At 34.0% G+C, this 24,615-nt stretch overlaps 1 protein-coding gene across 1 annotated transcript; it reads right to left on the bottom strand.

The window, feature by feature from the left end:
• Positions 1 to 5,300: 5,300 nt before the first annotated feature.
• LOC141660489 (uncharacterized) lies at positions 5,301 to 5,828 on the bottom strand. The gene has a single exon (XM_074467474.1). The coding sequence runs from the start codon at positions 5,826 to 5,828 to the stop codon at positions 5,301 to 5,303; it is 528 nt and encodes a 175-aa protein (XP_074323575.1).
• Positions 5,829 to 24,615: the final 18,787 nt, after the last annotated feature.

The raw sequence follows: 24,615 nt of genomic DNA, 5'->3' as shown, positions 1-24,615 counted from the left end.
GACATTAGTTGTTGATGTTAGGTTTAGCAGCTTAGGACAATCTTGTAAAAAGTTCTGATGTAATTTAAATTTCATGAATGTATTCTCTTAATATATTAATGAAATGTGTTTTTTTTTTCAAGATCTTGTCTCTGAGATATTTTGTAATGCATTGTTAAATCCTGATAAATATTCATATTCTGATGACCATATAAATTTTGTTTTAAATTAAGTTCTGATTTTTCTTTATCAGTACTTGCTCACCTGATTTCTTTTGGTCATTCTTACTCGATTTTTTTTCAGAATATTGGTGTTGCAGTGAAAAATAATTGAATAAGAGGAAACAGTTTCAATTTTGAATTAAAACTGATTTACCTTGATTAATGGAATAACTAGGTAAGTGGAACGGTTTTTCCTTGAAAAACTGCAAGTGGGTAAGTAATGATTACTGTTTTCCCGTGCCCATTAACTATTCGTTATTACTGCATGTCTGACAGGTTTCCAACGGTAACATTTTTTTTACAAAGTATAAGTAAGACGGAGTGAGGATTTTTTAATCTTTTATTCACTTTTATACTTTATCTCTCTATACGATTTTACTCTCTTTCATCTCCTGACGTTGGTTTTTCAAATAGACATTTTATCAAACACCTAACAGGCACTCTTAAATCTCGATTATTTTCATGGCACCTAAGGATTTGATCATGGATGGAGCTAAATTTGTTCCAAACAACTATGCTGCAATTCTCGATCATGCTGAAGCTCCATCTGAGTTGCATTTTGTGCAAGATCTTCTTGCACACAGTGAAATCGGGTATGCATTGACCCAGCCTTCAGTCTTTTCCGGCCAACAAGTTCTGACGTTTTGGCGGACTGGGCACTTTGATAATGGTGGTACACATGGTACTCCCAATATTGTTTTCGAAGTGGATGATTCTACACATGTGGTAACTCCTGGTACAATTCGAAAGGCTCTACATTTACCAGAAGGATGTACTTTTTTAACCCTGGAGGAATCAGCTCTTAAAGAATTAATGGCTAGTTTGGGGTATCAGCACAGTTTGGCAAAGCTTGGGCAGTTAAAACGGGCTCATATCAGGAGGGAATGGAGCTTCTTTTTCGACTGCATCACTAAAGCTTTTGGGAATAAATGTTCAAATTTCGATGCCATCCCTATAATGAGTCAGCACATCGGGTATGCTATCATTAACCAAACTCATTTTGATTTTGCAACTGCTGTGATAGGTTTTATTGGGGATAGGATGACAGAAGATAGGAATGTTGTTTACTTTGCTAGATTTTGTCAGCTTATATATAATTTTTGTTGTGCTGATGAACCCCAACCTACCACTGACTTAACTGCACCTTTCAAATTGCAAAACGAGCCTTTAATGATTTGGTAAATGCTGATCTTAAGAAAACAGTGGTTAGACCTTTACAGATTCCTCAGTCTGTAAAACAGATCTTGGTAGATGCTGATCCTGACACCTATAGATCTGTTTATCCTGATATCCAACCTACCACCACATCTCAAACACCACAGCAACCAACAGAACATACCACTCATACTACTCAACCATCCCTCAGAACATATCTCAAATCATATCTCTCCACTTCACAGACAGCTCAACCCTCATCCTCAGCACCTACTGTAAAGCCTTCATCTTCCAAGCCAAAGAGGACAAAGACTGTTCCTCAAACACCTCAGAAGAGAAGGAGGATTGTTTTGAGAGATGAATCTGACAGTGAGGAACAGGTTTCTACATCAGAACCTGTTGATAAAGAAGCTGAGAAAGTTCCTTCTCAAAAGGATTCTGCAATTGGGGGATCTAGGCTTCTCAAAAGGCTTAGAAGAATGACTGTTGATGAAACTCCCAAGGAATCCATATCTTCAAAGAGATACAAGAAACAGAGGGCAAAAAGGCCAGTTTCAGATGATGAAGAAGCAGCAGCTAAGGAAGGAGATCAGGAATCTCTGATCTCACAAGAAAAGGAATCTGCTAAAGTCACTACTTCTCCATCAACTCCAACTCAGGAAGCTGTTACTGAAAAGGCCAACACACCATATGTGTCTTCTGTTCAAAAGTCTGTATCTCCTGTTGACCCAGGCACAAGTGCTGATATTGATATCCAGAACTTGGTTGTGCCTGAGGTACTTTACTTAGAAGCTCCAACAACTAATCCATCCAAAACACCTGTTACTGATGCTGCTCAAACTCCAAAGTTATCTAATACACCTTCTCTGCATCTAGATGCTGATGATCAGAATATAGGTGAGCATCAGGATATGGCTGTTGATCAGAACTTGGATCCAGATCAGCACTTAGAAGATGATGCTGAAGCCTCAATTGCTTCGCATACTGTTGTTTTGTCAGAAGATGTTGATTCTGTAAGTTTTGATGCTGCAAATGCTGGAGATACTTGTGATGCTGCTCTACAAGCAGATACTGATAAAGCAGGTCCTTCAGGACATGCTCCTCAACAAACTGTTCTTAAATCTGAACTTGTTAAGAAGTTTGTTACCAGAGAAGCACCAGTGCCTTGGAGTGAAACTCCTGCTGGTCAGGAGTGGACTAAGGAATGGAACTCAATTACTTGTGTTCCATCTGCAAAAAATCTGGCTGAGCACTTGACAAAATCTAATGAGATGTTAAATACTGATGATTTCAAAACACAGCTTAGAGTCACTGCATTGAGTACTAAACTTCTACAAGGTCTCCATTCATCTACTCATGCAGAGCTACACAAGATTCAGGAAGAATTCATCAAACAGGAACAAATTCAGAAAATTGATAAGAAAAAATTCTTCCAACCTACCTTTGACCGAGTTGCTTATATTGAGAAGACTCAAGAGAAACAACAAACTCAGATTGATGATATTCTGAAAAATCAAGCTTCTCAGCAATCTCAACTTGATGAAATCCAAGCCTCAATGGAATTGCTTGTCTCTCTTCTTTTACCTGCTGATGCCAAAAAGGGGGAGAAAGTAATTAAGTCCAAATGCAAGACTGATAAGACACTGAAGGGGAAGGATGATGAAAGGGATGACCAAGGAAACACTGGAATGGGTAGAGGTCATAGTCAAGGTAGAGGTTTCTCATCAAGAAAAGCTGAAATCACAAGTCACAGGACAAGTTCTGATACTGGAAAAAGGATTAGTTCTGCTACTGGTAAAAGGATAAGTTTTGATGAGATCTTGATGAAGAAAAGTCAAGACAGTTATTTCTTCAGGAAAATCCAGGAATGGACTTGGAGAGTTCAGTGGAAGAAGAAGCCAGACTTAAATCAGAAAAAGTCAAGTCTAAATCTGAAGCTTCTGGTAAAAAGACACTTCCAAAACTCAAAGGCATTGTGATAAAAGAAAGGACAAATACTGAAGCAACATTGGCTAAATCACAACCGCAGAAAGATCCAAGATCCAAGGGTAAAGAAAAAGTTGGTGAACCTATCAAGGTTTATGTGCCTCCTGAAAATGAAGAAATTACTGATGAAGATGCTGATCTTGCTCTGACTTCAAGAAAAGTTCTTAAGACAACCTCTGACATGGCTCAAGTTGTTCAGAGTCAAGAGACAGTACGTTCTGATATTTCAAAGAAACAAGTAACCTCTGACATAGCTCAAGTTAACTTGATATCAGAAAATAAATCAAAGAAACTCCTACCAGGATTCACTAAAGCAAAACAGACTCAACCTTTGAAGACTGCTGCAAGTGGTTTTGAAGCAAGAGTAGTTACTAGAAAGGAAGCAAGAGATAAAACTGGATTGGGAAGTGCTGATGAAAGAAGAATACAGAACACTACCAATGATCCAACTTCCTTGAGTGAACCAGGTATTGGAGCAACTCCTGAGAGATTGAATCAACTAGAATCTGTACAAATGGTTTACCATACCTACTTGAAAGAACACATCTTGTTGTACTTCATGACAGATGGTAGGGTTTATCATATAAGGAAAAATGCCATTCCATTGAAGTATTTTGAAGAATTGGAGTATGTACTATTCTTATTTCAAGTGAATGACAGATTGATAGGAAGTGCTGCAAACTATTTGAAGGATCAGATTCAGAGACAGAAAAGGCTTTATTCTGTTAAGTCTGGCAGCACATATGTTCCAAAGTACAGAGATCACAAGGGTGATATAGTTGAAATGAAGCCCAACACTGCTAAGATTATAACTACCTTTCTGGGTTACAGGGCTGTGGAATTCAATCTTGAGTCTGATAAAGCTTATTTGAACAGACTGGATCAGGATATAAGAAAAGCTAAGATTAATGATCTCAGGGCTGCAATCTTTCAAATTGGTGAGGATACTGCTGAGCTTAAAGATGCTAAAAGGAGGATGATTGATGAACTTAGATATGCTGAGAGATGTTTGTTGAAGAACTATCTCATAACAACTCCTGACATCAGAGAGATCAGAAGATGAAGCCAAGTCAAGATCTACAACTGCTTAAATTCTGATATTTGTACAGATTGAAGTTGTTATCAGAAGTTAAAGATTGGTAAAGCTTTAAGGACTGTAAGTTATAGTTATCTAGTCTAATTCTCATGCATTTGTACTTAATATTTTTGACATCATCAAATATCTGTTAAACTTGTATATTATGCTAATTTACAAGTTGGGGGAGATTGTTAGATATATTTGATAATGTCATTGCTAATATGATTTATGTTTAGTTTTCAGATCTTACTTAAACAAGATAAATCAGTACTTACTAGAAGTCAGGACTTAAGGATATCAGTACTTATATTATCAGAAGATAATCATCAGAAGATGGATATCAGAACTTAAGTACTGAAGGATGTTCAGATAAGGACAGCAGCTGATTAAAGGAAAGAAGACCGAGACAAACATAAGAAGAGATATGCATGAAGAAGGAATTCTATGAAGAATAGAATACTTGGAAGAAAAGATATCTGATTGATATATTTTAGGAAGCAGAATTATATATTCCATATCAATTAGCGATTATCTTGTAACTGTGTAGTATATAAACACAGACATAGGGTTTACACTATAAGTGTTATCATATACGAAAAGATTATTCATTGTAACCCTAGCAGCTCTCGTGATATTTGTTCATCACTGAGAGGTAACAGTTCCATACTATAACAGAGTTTATTGTTTCAATAAAGTTTGAATTCTATTACTTGAGATATCAAAGTTCGATTTGATTATACTTTACACTGTATTCACCCCCTCTACAGTGTGTGTTTGACCTAACAACGTACTTCCTTGGTTCAAGGTATTTATTTAATTTCTTAAACTCTAGAATTTTTCCTTTTTTATAAATATGCGGGTGCATATTAGTATTTAGACGACTACAGATGATCCAGTTTCTGACATAAATCATCAACTCTTTTAGACATACTATGAAGTAATTCTTTATTAGAGGTATTAGAAGATTCACCAACCTCTAAGGTTCTTCCTCTAAAACTCATTTTAGGTTTTTGTCCTAGAATTGGCTTATTCTTTGCAATATCAGTTGCCCAAGAATTATCTAAAGGACTGATATCTGAAAATTGCTTTTCTTCTACAGATCCTATTTCTGAGAATACATCGTCCAATTCAATATATTCATTTTTCTTATAGTCGATGCTATGATGACTATTGGTTAAAGCATAAGCAACAACATAAGTTAAGCTAAATACTTTATCACCTGCATTCATTAGATTATGTCTCTCAAAGTCATGCACGAAAGATAATATCTGATCAATATTTTTAGTTTCTAAACTAAAACCAAATTTAGGATAGACAGTAAACAAGAATTTTTGGTATGCTAAATTACCTCTAGCAGAACCTAAAATACAATCTCTTCGGTCATTGATTCTATTATCTATTAAAGCCATTTTAATAGGAGAATCTATTCCTTCTTGAAATTTTGCTTTAAACAAAATTTTTATAGCACCTAAGTGAATTACACTGATAGTAGATCTTATCTTAGAGTCTATTTTCAACAAATTTTTGCTTATCTCTTCCTTAGTGATTAAAGGCAGATAAACTAAACCTGTATCTTTTATATCTACATGCATTTCTTTGATAGAGATATAATAAAAGATATGGTTTTTCCTTTTAAAACAATTTAACATAGGAATGTTAAATATTTTTTCTTTTCTTAAATCCAGTCTGCTTCTTTTGATTTTAGAAAGAATCTCTTGCTTGATCAAAAAGCTTGCTTAAAAACCTTTTTCATTATCTGAAAACTCGATTTCCAAATTATTTTCATCTTGAGTTTCCTCAGGAAGTTTTTCTGTTAAAAAACTCATTTACGTATTCTTAATAAGATCATAACTGAGAATTCTTTTAAGAGAAGATATCTCTGTTTCTATTTGCATAGAGTATTTATTATAGAATTGAACTTGTTCAGTTTTGAATTCTTCTAGATTCCAAATAAGAAATCTAATCTTTCTATTGTCTTTGTTACTGACAATCTTTCTGGAAACCTGTAAAAGGTGTTCTAAGTATTGAAGATTATTCATGGAAATCATGGCATTTCCAGATATATTTACTAACCACAGATGATTATTGCTACTCATGAAATGAGAAGATTTAAAAAGATTTAACACTTATTAAAAATACAGAGTTCTAAGCATTTGTATTTGCAGTAAGGTTCAATAATATAATACCTAATTTTGACATACCCGAGTCTTTGTAAGATATGATCCGAGAATTTATTCAATTTTGTAGTTATCCTGATGTCGATTACTCCAAGGATGCACCTGCTTCTTCCCTCAACGGCCACCTGCCTAAACGATACTTCGCTATGACTTACTCCCTCCATGATATAATCAAACCTTGATACTGAAGAATTAAATAAACAACAAGGCTCTGATACCAAAACGCGGAACACTTCATAGTATTGTCAAAAGAGGCAAATATTATTTAATGAATTATGTGCTGATAAGAGTGTCAGAAAACTGGTTTAATCGTATATTCTGATCCGTAATTCGGATTCAGACGAAACGAAATATGATTAGAACCTTATATTGTCTATTTTAATAATTTTTAATAAAATATTTGAGTCATAAATGTGAGTACATGTCATTAGATATGCATAATATGATTATATGTGATCTGATTATGTATTAAATGACGATTATGTGAAGTACATGTTTATTTCTTGTGTTAAGAACATGATACGTGAATTTAGTAACATAACGCCGTGTCCTGATTGATATTGGAATTCAGTTTGATTGATTGATTGAAATAGAATAGTCTAATAAATAGACGAGATAATGTCAGATTTTTGATATGATCTGTACTCATATTGATTTATAGAATAGTTGTGATAGAGTCAAAGCATGATTACGTGATAAGTGATATTTGATAAGTTCAAAGAAGTTATATGAGTTGAATTATGATTATATGATAAGGGTTTATTGATATGTGGCATGTGTATGCGAAGGGTTATAGATACGGGGTTTGATACTTATAAGTTAAAGTCGATAGACTGTCTAGTGATTATAGTATTGTATTATTCTCGTAAAGGATCTGGACGAGACGTGCAATATCGAAGACGTACAGAAGGTCAAATGGTGTCGCAAAGTGAATAAGGAATAAGTCGAGAAAGCAACAATGTGCAGTGAATAAAGTATAGTCAGAGGTTATCCGTGAGTTACGATATGCATAGATTATGGAGTATGAAGTATGAGACTGAGCTTTGAGTTGGAATCAGATTTAAGGTAAGTTTCCTAAATCCCTTCTTACATATGTTGCATAGATGTTAATGTTTCTTTCAAGATTATGGTATTATGTTTATACTGTGAACCACATCTGGTAAAACTTTACTTCTGAGAATGAAATCCATGATTTCTTTCTACCTTCAAGTTCTGAATAGCCAAACACTTATCCTATGCTATGAACACATACCCTACGATAGGACACCACTTCAAAATCATCAGATACCTTTCATTCAACGAATATACACCTTTGTATACCTGATTTCGTTTCATGAATACCAAACCTTTGTTATTACAAGGTTGAAACTATTGTCGCATATAATTTTATTATCAAATGCAAAGGTTATTTTTAGTTAAATATTTTACAACTATTGATTATTATTCTGTTTATGGAAATGAACATTTTTATTAAATTGAGTTATTCGAATTGGATTGTTTTTTAATAAAATATGTGGACCAGATTCGTGGTCAGACTATATTCGTGGTCAAATATAGGCAAATGTGTGCCTTGGATCCAGTATAGAGAACAAGGCCGTGTGCCATGTTCGGGGTTAGTGCGTGACTGATTAGCAGCCTAACCTTGGGTTTTTAGTTAAAATGATCAGATAAGTCAAATTCAATAATTCCTTTAAATGGTTGAATTTCTCAGTTTTTAATTTATGCAAAGATTGATGAATCTTTTTATATACTACCCTGAGATTGTGAACTCTTGTTAAACTATTTCAGATTATGGCTTCTATATTGGTACTTGCTGAGCATTGTAGCTCACCATTACTTTTCTTATAACTATTTCAGAAAGGCTTAAAGATGAGTTGCTCGAGTTCGATAGAATTCAAGGCTAAGGCTAGGCGAAGAACATGACCGGTTAAGTTATCCCAATGTCAAAGAAGGTATCCAAGAAATTGGAGGAAGAAGGTTCAAGTTAGACTTATTTATTGAGATTCAGTTTCAGATCAAGTTTGTAGATAAAGCAATAGTGATTCTTCTTATCGAAGATGACTTGATATTGTAAGAGATGTTGTTTATTAATAATAATGGTTGATTCTAATTTCAATGTTGTAACCTATATGCGATTCTGTTTTTAGGGGGTTAAACTGTTTTCTTTTAAATTCTTTTTAAATGTTCAGGTTTTAAATTCTTTGATTTCTATTATCTTTTAAAAAATATAGGTTTTTAAAAATGGTTTTCGTGTGATGACGTCAAATCCAGACCCCCTAATTTAAGGGACGTCACAAGTACCATTATCAACAAGTTTTCCGCCGAGACAAGATAAGTCAGATTAAATTATAAAAATAACTATTTTTTTAAAAAAAATTAACAAATATAGCTATTCTGGAAAAAAATGGTCGATTTTAACTATTTTGATACTTCAATAATTATTAGTTATCCCAATTTTATACAAAATACTTCACTGATAGTTGAGTATTCCATATACGAAATATTTTCCCGATAGATGAATATCTCATCTATATCAAATACTTTACTAATAGTTGGGTATCTCAAAATATAAAATTGATCGAATTTTAGAAAATGATTATTATTGTTAATTTGATGTAAAAAATATGATAAAGTTATACTTCACCCGTTGATAGAATATATATTTATATATATTCTAAGGGATTTTATCCTCATATTTATATAATTTTGTATTTATTTGGGTATTTCTTAATATTATTTTAGTGTTTAAGGGCTGTCAAAAAATTTCGAAAAATCCGATATTCGTCCAAAAAAGCGTATTCGTATCCAAAATAAAACGAATATTATTCGTATCCGAAACAAAATGGAAATTATCTGTATTTGAATCTGTTGATTGCGGATATAGATATGGATATAGGCATATTCGTATCTGATATTATCCAAATCCGAATAAATATATTATATTTAAATATTTATATTATTTTTATATTTATTATATTAAATTTATAGTGTGTGTATGTGTATATAAATACACACACACATATATGTATAAATAAATATTAGAATTATACATATTTTATATAATTATAAAAATAATATTGACATATATAAAAAAATTATTTGAGTTCAACAATTTAAAAATAACAAATATATTGAAAAGATAACTAAGAATTAATTTTTGAAAAAATTAAAATAGTATTAAATTGCTTAAATTTTATTTTAATTTTTAAAAATGAAAATTTTAATTTTTAATTTATTCTTTTCAATTTTTTTAAAATTTTTAATATAAAAAAATCTGATTAAAAATCGGATCCAGATATTATCCGTATCCGGATAGTATCCGTCGGATCCAGATTCAGATATTATTCTTTAAATATTTCCGGATTCGGATATTGTTCTTTAAATATTTCCGAATTTGGATACGGTTACGGATTCGAATTTTCAAATTCAGATCTGGATACGAATATAGGAAGATCCGTATCTGAATTATCCGTTTGACATGAAATAATAATTCTCTAAGTTGGAAGGGACTTGGCCAATTTGGGCTATAATCATATGGAAATTTGAATTTGTTGGAGGGCCTGTGCAATAATAAGTGTTTTGGCCTTAACTTGAGTTCCAGACATTAGATTTGGGCCATCTACCAATCCACACGAAGCTAAAAGAATTATCTTCAATTTGGAGGTGAGCTCATATTTTATTATTTACTGGATCAGCTCAGAAATAGGCCTGAAAATCAGCTTACGAATTTCATAACAATATCGAACTTTAATGCGGATTGTATTTTTGTTTGCATTATCCTTTTGTGATAAGTCTGATTGCATACCTTTCAACATCAAGGTTGTGACTAGTTGTAATAGGATAAGAAAAGATCTGAATAAAGAAGAAGAATGTGCCCAACACTGCATGGGTAGCTAAAAATACAAAAACTTCATTGTATGGAGGGAAAGAAGAATAAAGTCACGGGGATCATTAATAATGGTTGTTCCAGATACATGATAGGTGATAAAGCCCTGCTATCACTGTTTGAGGAGATGGCTGGCCCTTTGGTGACCTTTGGAGACAACAACGCGGGATTCACAATGGGATATGGCAGTTTAATTTGTGGAAATATTGTTATTCAATATGTAGCACTGGTTGTAGAACTTGAATTTAATCTTCTAAGTGTCTTTCAATTTATAGATAAAGGTTTTAAAGTTATATTTAACAAAGAAGATTGCTCGATTACAAGCACGAAGACTGGTGAAATTTCTCTCAAAGGAGTAAAAAATAGAAGCATATTGTTGTAGATATGAACTCAACAAGCAAGGATAAAGTGTGTTTCTTCTACACTAAGGCATCAAGTGAACAAAGCAGACTTTGGCACAAAAATCCCTTTTTCCTAAACTTCAAGTGTAATAACCGGGAAAATTATGTGAATATTATATGTTAAATAAATAAATATTAAGTGTTTTATAAATTTAAAGTGATTAATGCCATGAAATGAGATGTTATAACTGTTATGTGTGTTTCTGTGCGGGCCAAAAAAAATTTCGAATGATTAAAATATGTTTAAATTGCAATTATATGAACTTATCTGCAATCGGGACGCGTATTTATCAGCGTCTTTATTAAGATACTCATTTTATTTCGATTTATGCGCGTTTGAATGTATTTTACGTGTTTTCGGGATTTCTGGTAATTTAGGGATCGTTTCTGTTTTTCAAAAATCAACGGACCGGGACTCCACCGGGACATCAAACCCCACAAAATCGATGTTTTTATTTTTATAAAATTATTCGTACTTCAAATACCCTTTATTTTTGTATTTTTGAATTATTCGCAATTTTTGGGAAATTTTGATATTAATATTGTATTTTATCGTTTTTAAAAATTATTCCCCGTAATTATTATTATGGGGCTTAATTATTGTAATTAGGGGATAAAACACCCTTAATTTATTTTAGGATATTAATTTCTGTAATAATATAAATAGCTGAACAGAAATTATTTATTCATTTTATTTTATTAAAAATTCAGAAAATTCATAAACACCAAGAACAAGTTCTTGGGGGTGAAATCTTCTCTCTCAACTTCAAACAAGGTTTTTGATCGATTCTGGAAACCAAATCAGATGTGCTAGTAACCAAAATCTTCCTCTCGACGAGAGCTTTCTTTTGGTATCATCATCTTGATCTGAGGTATAGTAAATCGAAAAGTCGATTTTTATGTTTCTTTATTCTTGAGAATCGATTTTTGTTTTTGGATGATTCTGGGTTGATTTTGATGTTACCAGTAGTTTTAGATGATGATTCCCAGTCGATTTGACTATAAATTTGTATTATTTGATGTCCGGAATGCCAAAGTCGAGTTCTGAGTTTGGTTGATTTTTCAAATTGATTTTTTTTGTTTGAGTTGATGTTCTTGATGATTTTGAGGATGTGGAATAGTTTCTAATCGTTCTGGGCTTCGATTTGGTACTGGAATTTCGAATTTTGGTTTTGATTTGAGTGGAATCGGGTTCGCCGGATTCATCCGCCGGCTTTTGTCAAGAACTCGACGGAAACCGTCGAGTTGTTGCTGTTTGTCGAGTTTCTGGGTTTACAATTGTTGCTGGGATGAATTGGAGTCGTTTAGGATCGAAAACCGGTTAGAACGGCATGAAGTTGACCGTGTTTTGGAGTCGCCGGAAGTCGGCGAAACTCGCCGGTTTCTGGGCGTGTTCCCAGTTTCCGGCCGAGTTCGTCCGAGCTCCGGCCGAAACTCCATCCCCCAGCCTCCACTTGATCTCTTGGAGAAGACAGTCTGAGTACAAAACATGTTTCTGTTATTTTCTTTTTTTTGTTTATTTCAACATTCATTTCTTTTTCTTTTAAAAATCATTGATTTTGAATTTCAAAAATCATTTAATAATTATTTATAATTCTAAAAATAATTTTCTCAATTATTTTAAATTCCAAAAATTATTTTCTTTAATTATTTTCAAAAATACAATTTGATTTAATTATTTATAGTTTATTTTAGTTAATTATTTATGAATTTAATTAATTGATTAAAAATCAATTAATCAATTAATTTTATTTACAAATAGTTAAATAAATGTAAATTATTTATAATTGATTCAAATAATTTCTATAAATTATTTTAAGGTTTTAAAAATTATATTTTGGTATTTAAAAATAAATTAATATTTTTATTAATTGATTTAAATCTATTTATTTCTTATTTTATTCATAATAATTAAACCGTTCGTCCGTTTAATACGAAACGAACGCGTACAGACTCAGAAAAATATTGCGCTTTCAATAAAAATACTTTTGAGTCCTAATTTATTTTGTATTGCAATGTCATTTGATTTGTGCATCAGTTTGAGTTGGCATTTGATCGATAAATGCTAATATTGACCTGATTTTAATTCTGAACGCCTTAGAATGTATCTTTTAATGATCTGACTTATGTGTTACATGAAATATATGATTACGTGTTATATGAATGCCATGACTATGTGTTACGTGATATATATGCTATTTGTTTACAGTTTTAAAATGCCATGCTTAGTTATATACGATCGGGTAGATGTCAAGACGTATAGTTATGTCGATTGAGTTTAGTTCTGTCAATTAAGATAGTCCTATTGTTTATAGAATCAAGTAGCAAGGAGTGCAGTCAAGTGTTAGACGAAGATAGTAGCCAGCAGCTATAAGCAGAGTTATAGTAAGAGGTTATTGAGCATACCAGGCAAGTACCCCTAACTTCACTTATTGTTCAAGTGACGTTTATTTCGAATCATATTATGCAAGTACCTATATCTTCATTTATCATTCAATTGATATTGACTCTGAACTTTATTCTTTCAATTTCCATACTATTCTAAGTTCAGAATAGTTAAACGTTTTATATTTCGTTATAAATTACTCTATACAGAGAAACATTGAATTGAGATTAGTGAATAACTAATTGTTCTAGTTATTTCGCCATTGATTGTTGAGATAATTCTGGACCATGAGAAATGGGGAGTTATATGGTTAAGGATGTCCTTTGATTTGACTCCTTTGATCAAAATGTTTTATGGATTGGATGAATGCGTAATTGACCGGGACGGACGGTCTAGCGGAGGGCTATTTCTATGTGTTATATGAAATATTATGACACCATTTTTGCCACAGGCAGGTATATTGCCTTTTTAATTGAGTACCCGTGTTTTGGGGACATGTTTCTATGAATCATGACCTTGTGCTATCACACGGGCTGATCAGCATGTGATAGTACGTCCGTCAGAGTTAGATTCCAATCTAAAAATTATCGTTTATTATTGATAGCTTATGAAGCTTTTATTATTAATCAAATATTATTGATTTTATTTTGTTGTCCAATTATTATCAGAATGTGGTTTATCATTTTAAGCACATTTTATACTGCTTGCTGAGCATTTCTTTCGCTCATACTTGTTTATCAATCTAATCTTTCAGCTAAGTCAGAGCAGGCTTGAGATCCAGGTTTGATCAGAAGTCAAGTGCTTGTAGGTAGTTCGGTGTGTTTTCCAGATAGATTGTTTTGGGACGCTCGAATAAGTCTAGAGGTTTGTAATAAAATTTGAATAATTTGTAAAACTAATTAGACTTATGGTTTGTAATAACACTTGGTTTGTATTAGTGCCTGTTCCATACTATAACCTGTGATCGATCCAGTACAGGTAAAGGGGTCATATTTATTATATTATTCCGCTGTGATTATTTTATTATAGTTTATTGGCAAGTGACCCCAAATCTAGACCCCGGGTTTGGAGGGCGTCACAGGTTGGTATCAGAGCTACAGGTTATGGTCACTGAAACAGGCGTTGGATTATCATAGATGAGTCGTAGGAAGATCACATAAGATATGCGCGTGTAGTTTAGCTTTTATAGGGTTAAATTTAGGTTATTGGGCTGGGTTATAGTTAAGTTGTTTAGGTTCCTGTTTTGCGTTTAGCCTTAGGCCTTGTGTCATTGCCCTGCTATTTTGTTGGTTTAGTTAAGATTTCAAGTAAGGATTTAAAAGGTTTGGATAACTCTGAGTAAATTTTCTTTGTGTTATTATTCTCGAGATAATAAGCAGGATTATGTGATAATCATGTCGCTTTTGTTAATATGGTAGCAAGTTTATGATATTTTGAGAAGAGATATTGTTTGCAAATTTTGATATGCTAAGGAATTGCTACATATTTAACACAATGCTTGACAGATTATTATATATGTTACTTGTTTTCTTACCAGAATAATGGCACCAAAGAGAAGGAATAATTCAGGAGAGGATCGTACCGAGAGTCGGCTGGATCCAGCGATTGTCCATATGTTGGGACTGATGCAACAACAGATGTTACATCTTACGCAGCAGCAACAACAGCAGCAACAGCAGCAGCACCACCTGCAGTGACTTTTAAGCAGTTTCAAGCCGTGAAACCACCTGAGTTCAAGGGAAGTGCTGATCCTGTGGAAGCCAATGCATGGCTCAAAGAGATGGAAAAAGCTTTTGAATTAGTCGGAGCAGGAACTGCACAGAATACCAAGTTTGCAAGCTACTTTCTGAAGGGCGAGGTGAACTATTGGTGGGAATCCACGCGGGCATTGGAAGGAGGTGAGTTTATAACTTGGGAGAGATTCACAGAGTTGTTCCTGGAGAAGTATTTCCTAAGGTATATGAAGAACCAAATGGAGATCAAATTTTTGAATCTGACCCAGGGTGATCTTACCGTGGCTGAGTACGAGGCTAAGTTTACTGAGTTAGCAAGGTTCGTGCCAGACCAGGTTGATACGGATGAAAAGAAAGCCAGAAGGTTTGAACAGGGATTGAAGTTTTGGATTCCGAACATAGTGGCCATGTTTGAGTTGACTTCATATGTGGCAGTGGTTCAGAAGGCAATGGTGATTGAGAGTAGGAGTGACATGTCTCAGAAAGGAAAGGATGGGAAGAAAAGGAAGATAGAAACCTCAAAAGGAGGTCAGCAACAAGGTAATTTTCAGGGCCGTTTCAACAAAAGGTCAGAATTTCAGGATAATAGGAATGTGGGATTCAGAAGACCACAATCAGGAAATGGAGGACAAGGCAACCATTTTCAGAATTTAAACCAGCAGAGGCCCAATCGTCCACCAATACCAGAGTGTCAGTTTTGTGGTAGGAAGCACTTTGGGAATTGTAATGCTAATGTGACGTGTTTCAAGTGCGGCAGGAAGGGACACTTTGCTAATGTGTGTCAGAATCAGACTCAAGATCAGAATGTGGGAACTGGATGTTATAAGTGTGGAAAGCCAGGACATATCACCAGAAATTGCCCAACACAAGGTACGACGAGCAACACCCCAAGGCTTACAGGTGCTCCATCTCAGAATGTGCCAAGGATTGAAGGACCACCAACAAAGGACCAACCAAAGGCCATGACATTCAATATGACTATGAAGGATGCTGTTCAGAGTTCAGACGTGGTTGCAGGTATGCTTCCAGTCAACTCCGTAGATGCTAAAGTTTTATTTGATTCTGGAGCTACAAGATCATTTATTTCTCAAGATTTTGTCGATAAGCTGCATTGCGAAGTTAAGTTGTTAGAACACGCATTAACGATAGAATTAGCTAATAAGAATCAAGTTTCTGTCGACCGAGAGTGCCCGAGGTGTGATATTGAGGTAGGAGGACATCATTTCTATGCCAACTTAATACCTTTTAAGTTGGGAGAATTTGATGTTATTTTAGGAATGTATTGGTTGTCAGAAAATAATGCTCAGATTGATTGTAAGAATAGGAAAGTAAGACTTCAGACCTTGGCTGGTATCAAGAAGATAATATTTCGAGGAAATAAGCAAGAGAAGAAGTTTTTAATGATAGCTCAAGTGAAAAAGTTATTGCGTCAGAATTGCGAAGCATATTTGGCTCATGTGATAGACACCAGCAAAGAAGTTCCAACACTAGAAGCAATCCCAGTTGTCAACGAATTTTCAGATGTCTTTCCAGACGATCTACCAGGATTACCTCTCGATAGAGAAATTGAGTTTGCAATTGATCTAGCACCCGGAATAGAACAAGTTTCTAAAGATCCGTATCGGATAGCACCAGTGGAGATGAAAGAATTGGCAACTCAGCTGCAAGATCTTTTGGAGAAAGGAGTTATAAGACCCAGTGTATCCCCATGGGGCGCACCAGTACTGTTTGTCAAGAAGAAGGATGGGAGTATGCGATTGTGTATCGACTATCGAGAACTGAATAAGCTAACCATTAAGAACAAGTATCTGTTGTCGAGGATTGATGATTTGTTTGACCAATTAGGAGGCGCTGTATGGTTTTCTAAAATTGATTTAAGATCCGGATATCATCAACTGAAGATCAATCCAGAAGATATTCCGAAGACCGTATTTAGAACCAGATATGGGCATTATGAGTTTCTAATAATGGCATTTGGATTAACCAACGCACCAGCAGCTTTTATGGATCTGATGAATCGAGTATTCAAGAAATATTTGGATAAATTCGTGATCGTGTTCATAGATGACATCTTGATCTATTCTAAATCAGAAGAGGAGCATGCAGAGCACTTAAGAATAGTTTTGGAGATACTGCGACAGGAGAAATTGTACGCAAAGTTTTCCAAGTGTGAATTTTGGTTAAAAGAAGTACGATTTCTTGGGCACGTGATTAGCAATAAAGGAGTGGAAGTGGATCCAGCGAAGATTGAAGCCATAATCAACTGGGAGAGGCCAAAGACACCAAGAGAAGTATGAAGTTTCATGGGACTGGCAGGTTACTATAGAAGATTTGTGCAAGATTTTGCGAACATAGCTACGCCATTGACAAAGCTCACCAGGAAGAATCAGAAATTTGAATGGGATGAGAAGTGCGAAGAAAGTTTCCAAGAATTAAAGAATAGATTAGTATCTTCCCCAGTACTAGTCTTGCTAGATGATCAAGGAAATTTTGTGATTTACAGTGACGCGTCGTACAAAGGATTGGGATGTGTTTTGATGCAGCATGACAAGGTGATAGCCTACGCTTCAAGACAGTTGAAACCACATGAAGAGAAGTATCCAACTCATGATCTTGAATTGGCAGCTATAGTGTTTGCATTGAAGATTTGGAGGCATTATCTTTACGGGGGAAAGTGTGAGATCTACACGGACCACAAGAGTTTAAAGTATATCTTTACCCAGAAGGAGTTGAACATGAGGCAGAGAAGATGGCTAGAACTAATCAAGGACTATGACTGTAGTATTAACTATCATCCAGGCAAAGCAAATGTGGTGGCCGATGCTCTGAGCAGAAAAGAAAGATTGAATATGATAACTTCATCTGAGGAGTTGATCAAGGAATTTGAGAAGCTGGAAATAGAGATCAATACCCCAAGTATGTCTACAGAGGTGTTGTGTGCAATGTCTTTTCAACCAGAATTATTAGCGAAGATAAGAAGATGTCAGGAGGAAGTTATGAGCCATGAACGAGACAGTTTGACAGGAGAAGAGATAGGGAGTCAAAAGGATGATAAAGTAATATTAAGATTTTCTTCCAGAATATGGATACCCAACGTAGCCGAGCTGAAAGTTGAAATTCTTCGAGACGCTCACAATTCTAGATATTCAATTCATCCCGGGAGTACGAAGATGTATAGAGACTTAAGAGAAAATTTTTAGTGGCCAAACATGAAGAAGGAAATTGCAGAATGGGTAAGTAAGTGTTACACTTGCCAGCGAGTCAAAGCGGAACATCAAAGGCCCAGTGGACTGATACAACCATTGGACATTCCAGAATGGAAGTGAGAGCATATCGCGATGGATTTTGTTGTAGGATTACCGAGGACCAGGGCAAATCATGATGCTATTTGGGTTATTATCGACAGATTGATGAAGTCAGCGCATTTTCTTCCAATCAACGAGAGATTCTCAATGGATAAATTGGTACGGTTATATCTTAAGGAAATTGTGACCCGACATGGAGTTCCAGTATCCATAGTTTCAGACAGAGATCCTCGATTTAACTCAAGATTTTGGAGAAGTTTTCAAGATTGTCTCGGAACGAAGCTGAACATGAGTACCGCGTATCATCCACAGACAGACGGTCAAAGTGAAAGGACGATTCAGACTATTGAAGATATGCTAAGGGTAAGTGCACTAGATTTTGAGGGGAATTGGGACGAACATTTGCCATTAGTTGAATTCTCCTACAATAACAGCTATCATGCCAGTATTGGAATGCCGCCTTATGAAGCTTTGTACGGGAGAAGATGCAGATCTCCAATATGTTGGGAAGAAGTTGGTGAAAGAAAGATTTTGGGTCCAGAATTGATCCAGCAGAAAAAAGAGAAAATAGAACTTATTCGGAAATGATTGGTAGCAGCTCAAGATCGTCAACGCAAATATGCTGATCCTGCCAGAAAGGATATGGAATTTGAAATTGGAGAAGCAGTGTTATTGAAGGTTTCACCTTGGAAGGGTTTATCAAGATTTGGAAAGAAAGGAAAGCCGAGTCCGCGTTATGTTGGCCCTTTTGAGATTTTGAAGCGTGTGGGAAATGTTGCTTACGAATTAGCGTTACCACCTCATATGCAGCATATTCACAATGTGTTCCATGTGTCAATGTTGAAGCGTTATTTGCCTGATTCGAATTATGTGATAGAATATGAGCCAATCAAGATCCAGCCAGATTTGTCTTTTGTAAAGCAACCAGTGCAGATTTTAGATAAGAAAGAAAGGGTGCTTAGGAATAAGTCTGTATCTTTAGTGCAAGTCTTGTGGAGGAATCCCAAGGTTGAAGAGTCGACTTGGGAGTTGGAAAGCGAAATGCGATCCAAGTATCCTCATTTGTTTTCTTAGACTGATTCTGAGGACAGAATCCTGTTAATGGGGGAAGGATGTAATAACCGGGAAAATTATGTGAATATTATATGTTAAATAAATAAATATTAAGTGTTCTATAAATTTAAAGTGATTAATTCCATGAAATGAGATGTTATAACTGTTATGTGTGTTTCTGTGCGGGCCAGAAAATTTTTCGAATGATTAAAATATGTTTAAATTGCAATTATATGAACTTATCTACAATCGGGACGCGTATTTATCAGCGTCTTTATTAAGATACTCATTTTATTTCGATTTATGCGCGTCTGAATGTATTTTATGTGTTTTCGGGATTTTCTGGTAATTTAGGGATCGTTTCTGTTTTTCAAAAATAACGGACCGGGACTCCACCGAGACGTCAAACCCCACAAAATCGATGTTTTATTTTTTTAAAATTATTCGTACTTCAAATACCCTTTATTTTTGTATTTTCGAATTATTCGCAATTTTTGGGAAATTTTGATATTATTGTTGTATTTTATCATTTTTAAAATTATTCCCCGTAATTATTATTCGGGGGCTTAATTATTGTAATTAGGGGATAAAAACACCCTTAATTTATTTTAGGGTATTAATTTCTGTAATAATATAAATAGCTAAACAAAAATTATTTATTCATATAATTTTATTAAAAATTCAGAAAATTCATAAACACCAAGAACAAGTTCTTGGGGATGAAATCTTCTCTCTCAACTTCAAACAAGGTTTTTGATCAATTCTGGAAACCAAATCAGACGTGCTAGTAACCAAAATCTTCCTCTCGACGAGAGCTTTCTTTTGGTATCATCATCTTGATCTGAGGTATAGTAAATCGAAAAGTCGATTTTTATGTTTTTTATTCTTGAAAATCAATTTTTTTTTTGGATGATTCTGGGTTGATATTTATGTTCCCAGTAGTTTTAGATGATGATTCCCAGTCGATTTGACTATAAATTTGTATTATTTGATGCCCGGAATGCCAAAGTCGAGTTCTGAATTTGGTTGATTTTTCAAATTGATTTTTTTTGTCTGAGTTGATATTCTTGATGATTTTGAGGATGTGGAATAGTTTCTAATCGTTCTGGGCTTCGATTTGGTACTGGAATTTCAAATTTTGGTTTTGATTTGAGTGGAATCGGGTTCGCCGGATTCATCCACCGGCTTTTGTCAAGAACTCGACGGAAACCGTCGAGTTGATGCTGTTTGTCAAGTTTCTTGGTTTACAATTGTTGCTGGGACGAATTGGAGTCATTTAGGATCGAAAACCGGTTAGAATGGCATGAAGTTGACCGTGTTTTGGAGTCGCCGGAAGTCGGCGAAACTCGCCGGTTTCTTGGCGTGTTCCCAGTTTCCGGCCGAGTTCGTCCGAGCTCCGGCCGAAACTCCATCCCCCAGCCTCCGCTTGATCTCTTGGAGAAGACAGTCTGAGTACAAAATATGTTTCTGTTATTTTCTTTTTTTTGTTTATTTCAAAATTCATTTCTTTTTCTTTTAAAAATCATTGATTTTGAATTTCAAAAATCATTTAATAATTATTTATAATTCTAAAAATTATTTTCTCAATTATTTTAAATTCCTAAAATTATTTTCTTTAATTATTTTCAAAAATACAATTTGATTTAAATTATTTATAGTTTATTTTAGTTAATTATTTATGAATTTAATTAATTGATTAAAAATCAATTAATCAATTAATTTTATTTATAAATAGTTAAATAAATGTAAATTATTTATAATTGATTCAAATAATTTCTATAAATTATTTTAAGGTTTTAAAAATTATATTTTGGTATTTAAAAATCAATTAATATTTTTATTAATTGATTTAAATCTATTTATTTCTTATTTTATTCATAATAATTAAACCGTTCGTCCGTTTAATACGAAACGAACGCGTATAGACTCAGAAAAATATTGCGCTTTCAATAAAAATACTTTTGAGTCCTAATTTCTTTTGTATTGCATTGTCATTTGATTTGTGCATCACTTTGAGTCGGTATTTGATCGATAAATGCTAATATTGACCTGATTTTAATTCTGAACACCTTAGAACGTATCTTTTAATGATCTGACTTATGTGTTACATGAAATATGTGATTACGTGTTATATGAATGCCATGACTATGTGTTACGTGATATACATACTATTTGTTTATAGTTTTAAAATGCCATGCTTAGTTATATACGATCGGGTAGATGTCAAGACGTATAGTTACGTCGATTGAGTTTAGTTCTGTCAATTAAGATAGTCCTTTTGTTTATAGAATCAAGTAGCAAGGAGTGTAGTCAAGTGTCAGACGGAGATAGTAGCCAGCAGCTATAAGCAGAGTTATAGTAAGAGGTTATTGAGCATACCAGACAAGTACCCCTAACTTCACTTATTGTTCAAGTGACGTTTATTTCGAATCATATTATGCAAGTACCTATATCTTCATTTACCATTCAATTGATATTGATTCTGAACTTTATTCTTTCAATTTCCATACTATTCTATGTTCAGAATAGTTAAACGTTTTATATTTCGCTATAAATTACTCTATACAGAGAAATATTGAATTGAGATTAGTGAATAACTAATTGTTCTAGTTATTTCACCATCGATTGTTGAGATAACTCTGGACCATGAGAAATGGGGAGTTATATGGTTAAGGATGTCCTTTGATTCGACTCCTTTGATCAAAATGTTTTATGGATTGGATGAATGCGTAATTGACCGGGACGGACGGTCTAGCGGAGGGCTATTTCTATGTGTTATATGAAATATTATGACACCATTTTTGCCACAGGCAGGTATATTGCCTTTTTAATTGAGTACCCGTGTTTTGGGGACATGTTTCTATGAATCATGAACTTGTGCTATCACACGGGCTGATCAGCATGTGATAGTACGTCCGTCGGAGTTAGATTCCAATCTAAAAATTATCGTTTATTATTAATAGCTTATGAAGCTTTTATTATTAATCAAATATTATTGATTTTATTCTGTTGTTCAATTATTATCAGAATGTGGTTTATCATTTTAAGCACATTTTATACTGCTTGCTGAGCATTTCTTTCGCTCATACTTGTTTATCAATCTAATCTTTCAGCTAAGTCAGAGCAGGCTTGAGATCCAGGTTTGATCAGAAGTCAAGTGCTTGTAGGTAGTTCAGTGTGTTTTCCAGATAGACTGTTTTGGGACGCTTGAATAAGTCTTGAGGTTTGTAATAAAATTTGAATAATTTGTAAAACTAATTAGACTTATGGTTTGTAATAACACTTGGTTTGTATTAGTGCCTGTTTTATACTATAACCTGTGATCGATCCAGTGCAGGTAAAGGGGTCATATTTATTATATTATTCCGCTGTGATTATTTTATTACAATTTATTGGCAAGTGACCCCCAAATCTAGACCCGGGGTTTGGAGGGCGTCACATCAAGGCAATCAACACTCTTGTGAAAAGAGAATTGGTGAAAGACATGCCATCCTTGGAGTTTGTCCAAGATGAAGTCTGTGAAGCTTGTAAGAAAGAAAAAAATAAAAAGATCAAGTCACAAAAGCAAGTATGTAAATTCTATTAATGCTCATGGACAACTTATCCAAGTGGATTTGTTTGGTCATGTGAATATCATGTCCATATCTAAAAAGAGATATGTGTTAGGTAATGAAGATAACACATGGGGGGTGAATGTGTTTTGGACAATTTTAATAGCTTTTTGATTGTCTTAAACTATGTGAACAAAGTAGATAAGAAATGTATCAATATTATGTTAACTGAACTAAAGACAGTGCACACAATATTTTAAAATTCACTTAATTATATATAAAAATCAAGCTAGTGTTTTGCTATAAATTTATGTGTTCTTGGTATGTTAAGAACTCATCTTCTCTCCTGAGAGTTACAAGATTTTCTAAATCTATTTTATTACACCTTAAAACAAAGCATCCAGTGTTTACTTTATAGAACAGTAAACACTGGTTTTACACAGCATGCAATAACATGTATTAAACCCTACTTTAAATTAAACTAAAACTTTCTATTTCTGGCTTAGTGTATCTTTGCAACTCGTGCATGTCTGTGCTTTTACTTTGTCAATTAATCTTGGCCTTTGATCTTGTACTCTTCAAGCTGCTTTTTGTAGACTTTTCAAATCAGTGATTGATTTGTTTGTTGGTTGATAATCTTGGATATTTAACCGATCTGCATTCTATACTTAAGTTTTACATCGAGATCTCCAGTTTGTAATATAGAGAACTCGACATCTCGATAAGTATAATGGCTTATCGGGATCTCTTATTACTCTATATTTGTTTTGAATTATCAAAGTCTCTGAGTTCTCTATAAGAGAATTAGGCTTGTCGAGGTATCCAATCTTCATGTCTTCATTTTGGCTTATCGATATCTCTGACTTCTCTAGTGAATAAATGACTTGTAGATATCTCAGAGATCTCTAGTGATAATTTGACTTATCGATATCTCAGAGATCTCTAGTGATAATTTGACTTATCGATATTTCCAATCTTCATGTCTTTATTTTGGCTTATTTATATCTCTGAGACTCCTCTAAAAGCTTTTCTTGACTTCTTGATAAGTCATTCTGGAGTTCTCTAATCACTTCTTTATAAGACTTAATCTGTGACTTGTAGATTTCTTGACTTAGAATATTTTTCCCAAAATAGATTTATTCAACTCCAAGCTTTATCACATTGTCTCTGAGGCGTGATCTTCATGATCTTCTTTCAGAGTTCATTCTTAGGCTTGAGACTGTTTACAGAAAAATACTCCAGTCTAATCTATTTATGCTTTTACAAACTTAAGTAATACAAACAAAATGCAAACTTAGATTATCATATAAATTACTTAGGGCTGTTAATTTGACTTAGTCTTGTTATAGTACAGGCATGTCTTGCACAACAATCTCCCCCAATTTGTGAAAAGATTGCTTATCACAAATTCATGCCTGTTAACAAGACTAACCTCAAGCTACAATGAACAATAAAATTTTACAACAAAAATTGACAGAAATACAATCTTTAACATTGAGTGGTTATAGAAGTTTTAACAAGGCATTCATTACATAAAATCTTTATAGCCTAGCTCCTTTCTAATGAGATCCTTAAGAGTTACTAACACTTCCATTTCTTCAATAATTTCAGTTCCTCTTAAAGCTTCCATAAGATTGATCCAATCATCTAATGAATAACCATTTAAGTAACCAGCTCTAAATCTGGAGAATCTGCCAACTTTTA

The sequence above is a fragment of the Apium graveolens genome, chromosome 5, assembly GCF_009905375.1.
Source record: "Apium graveolens cultivar Ventura chromosome 5, ASM990537v1, whole genome shotgun sequence".
NCBI lineage: Eukaryota > Viridiplantae > Streptophyta > Magnoliopsida > Apiales > Apiaceae > Apium > Apium graveolens.
Note: the sequence above shows the minus strand (reverse complement) of the source record. Positions and strands in the feature narration are given on the sequence as shown.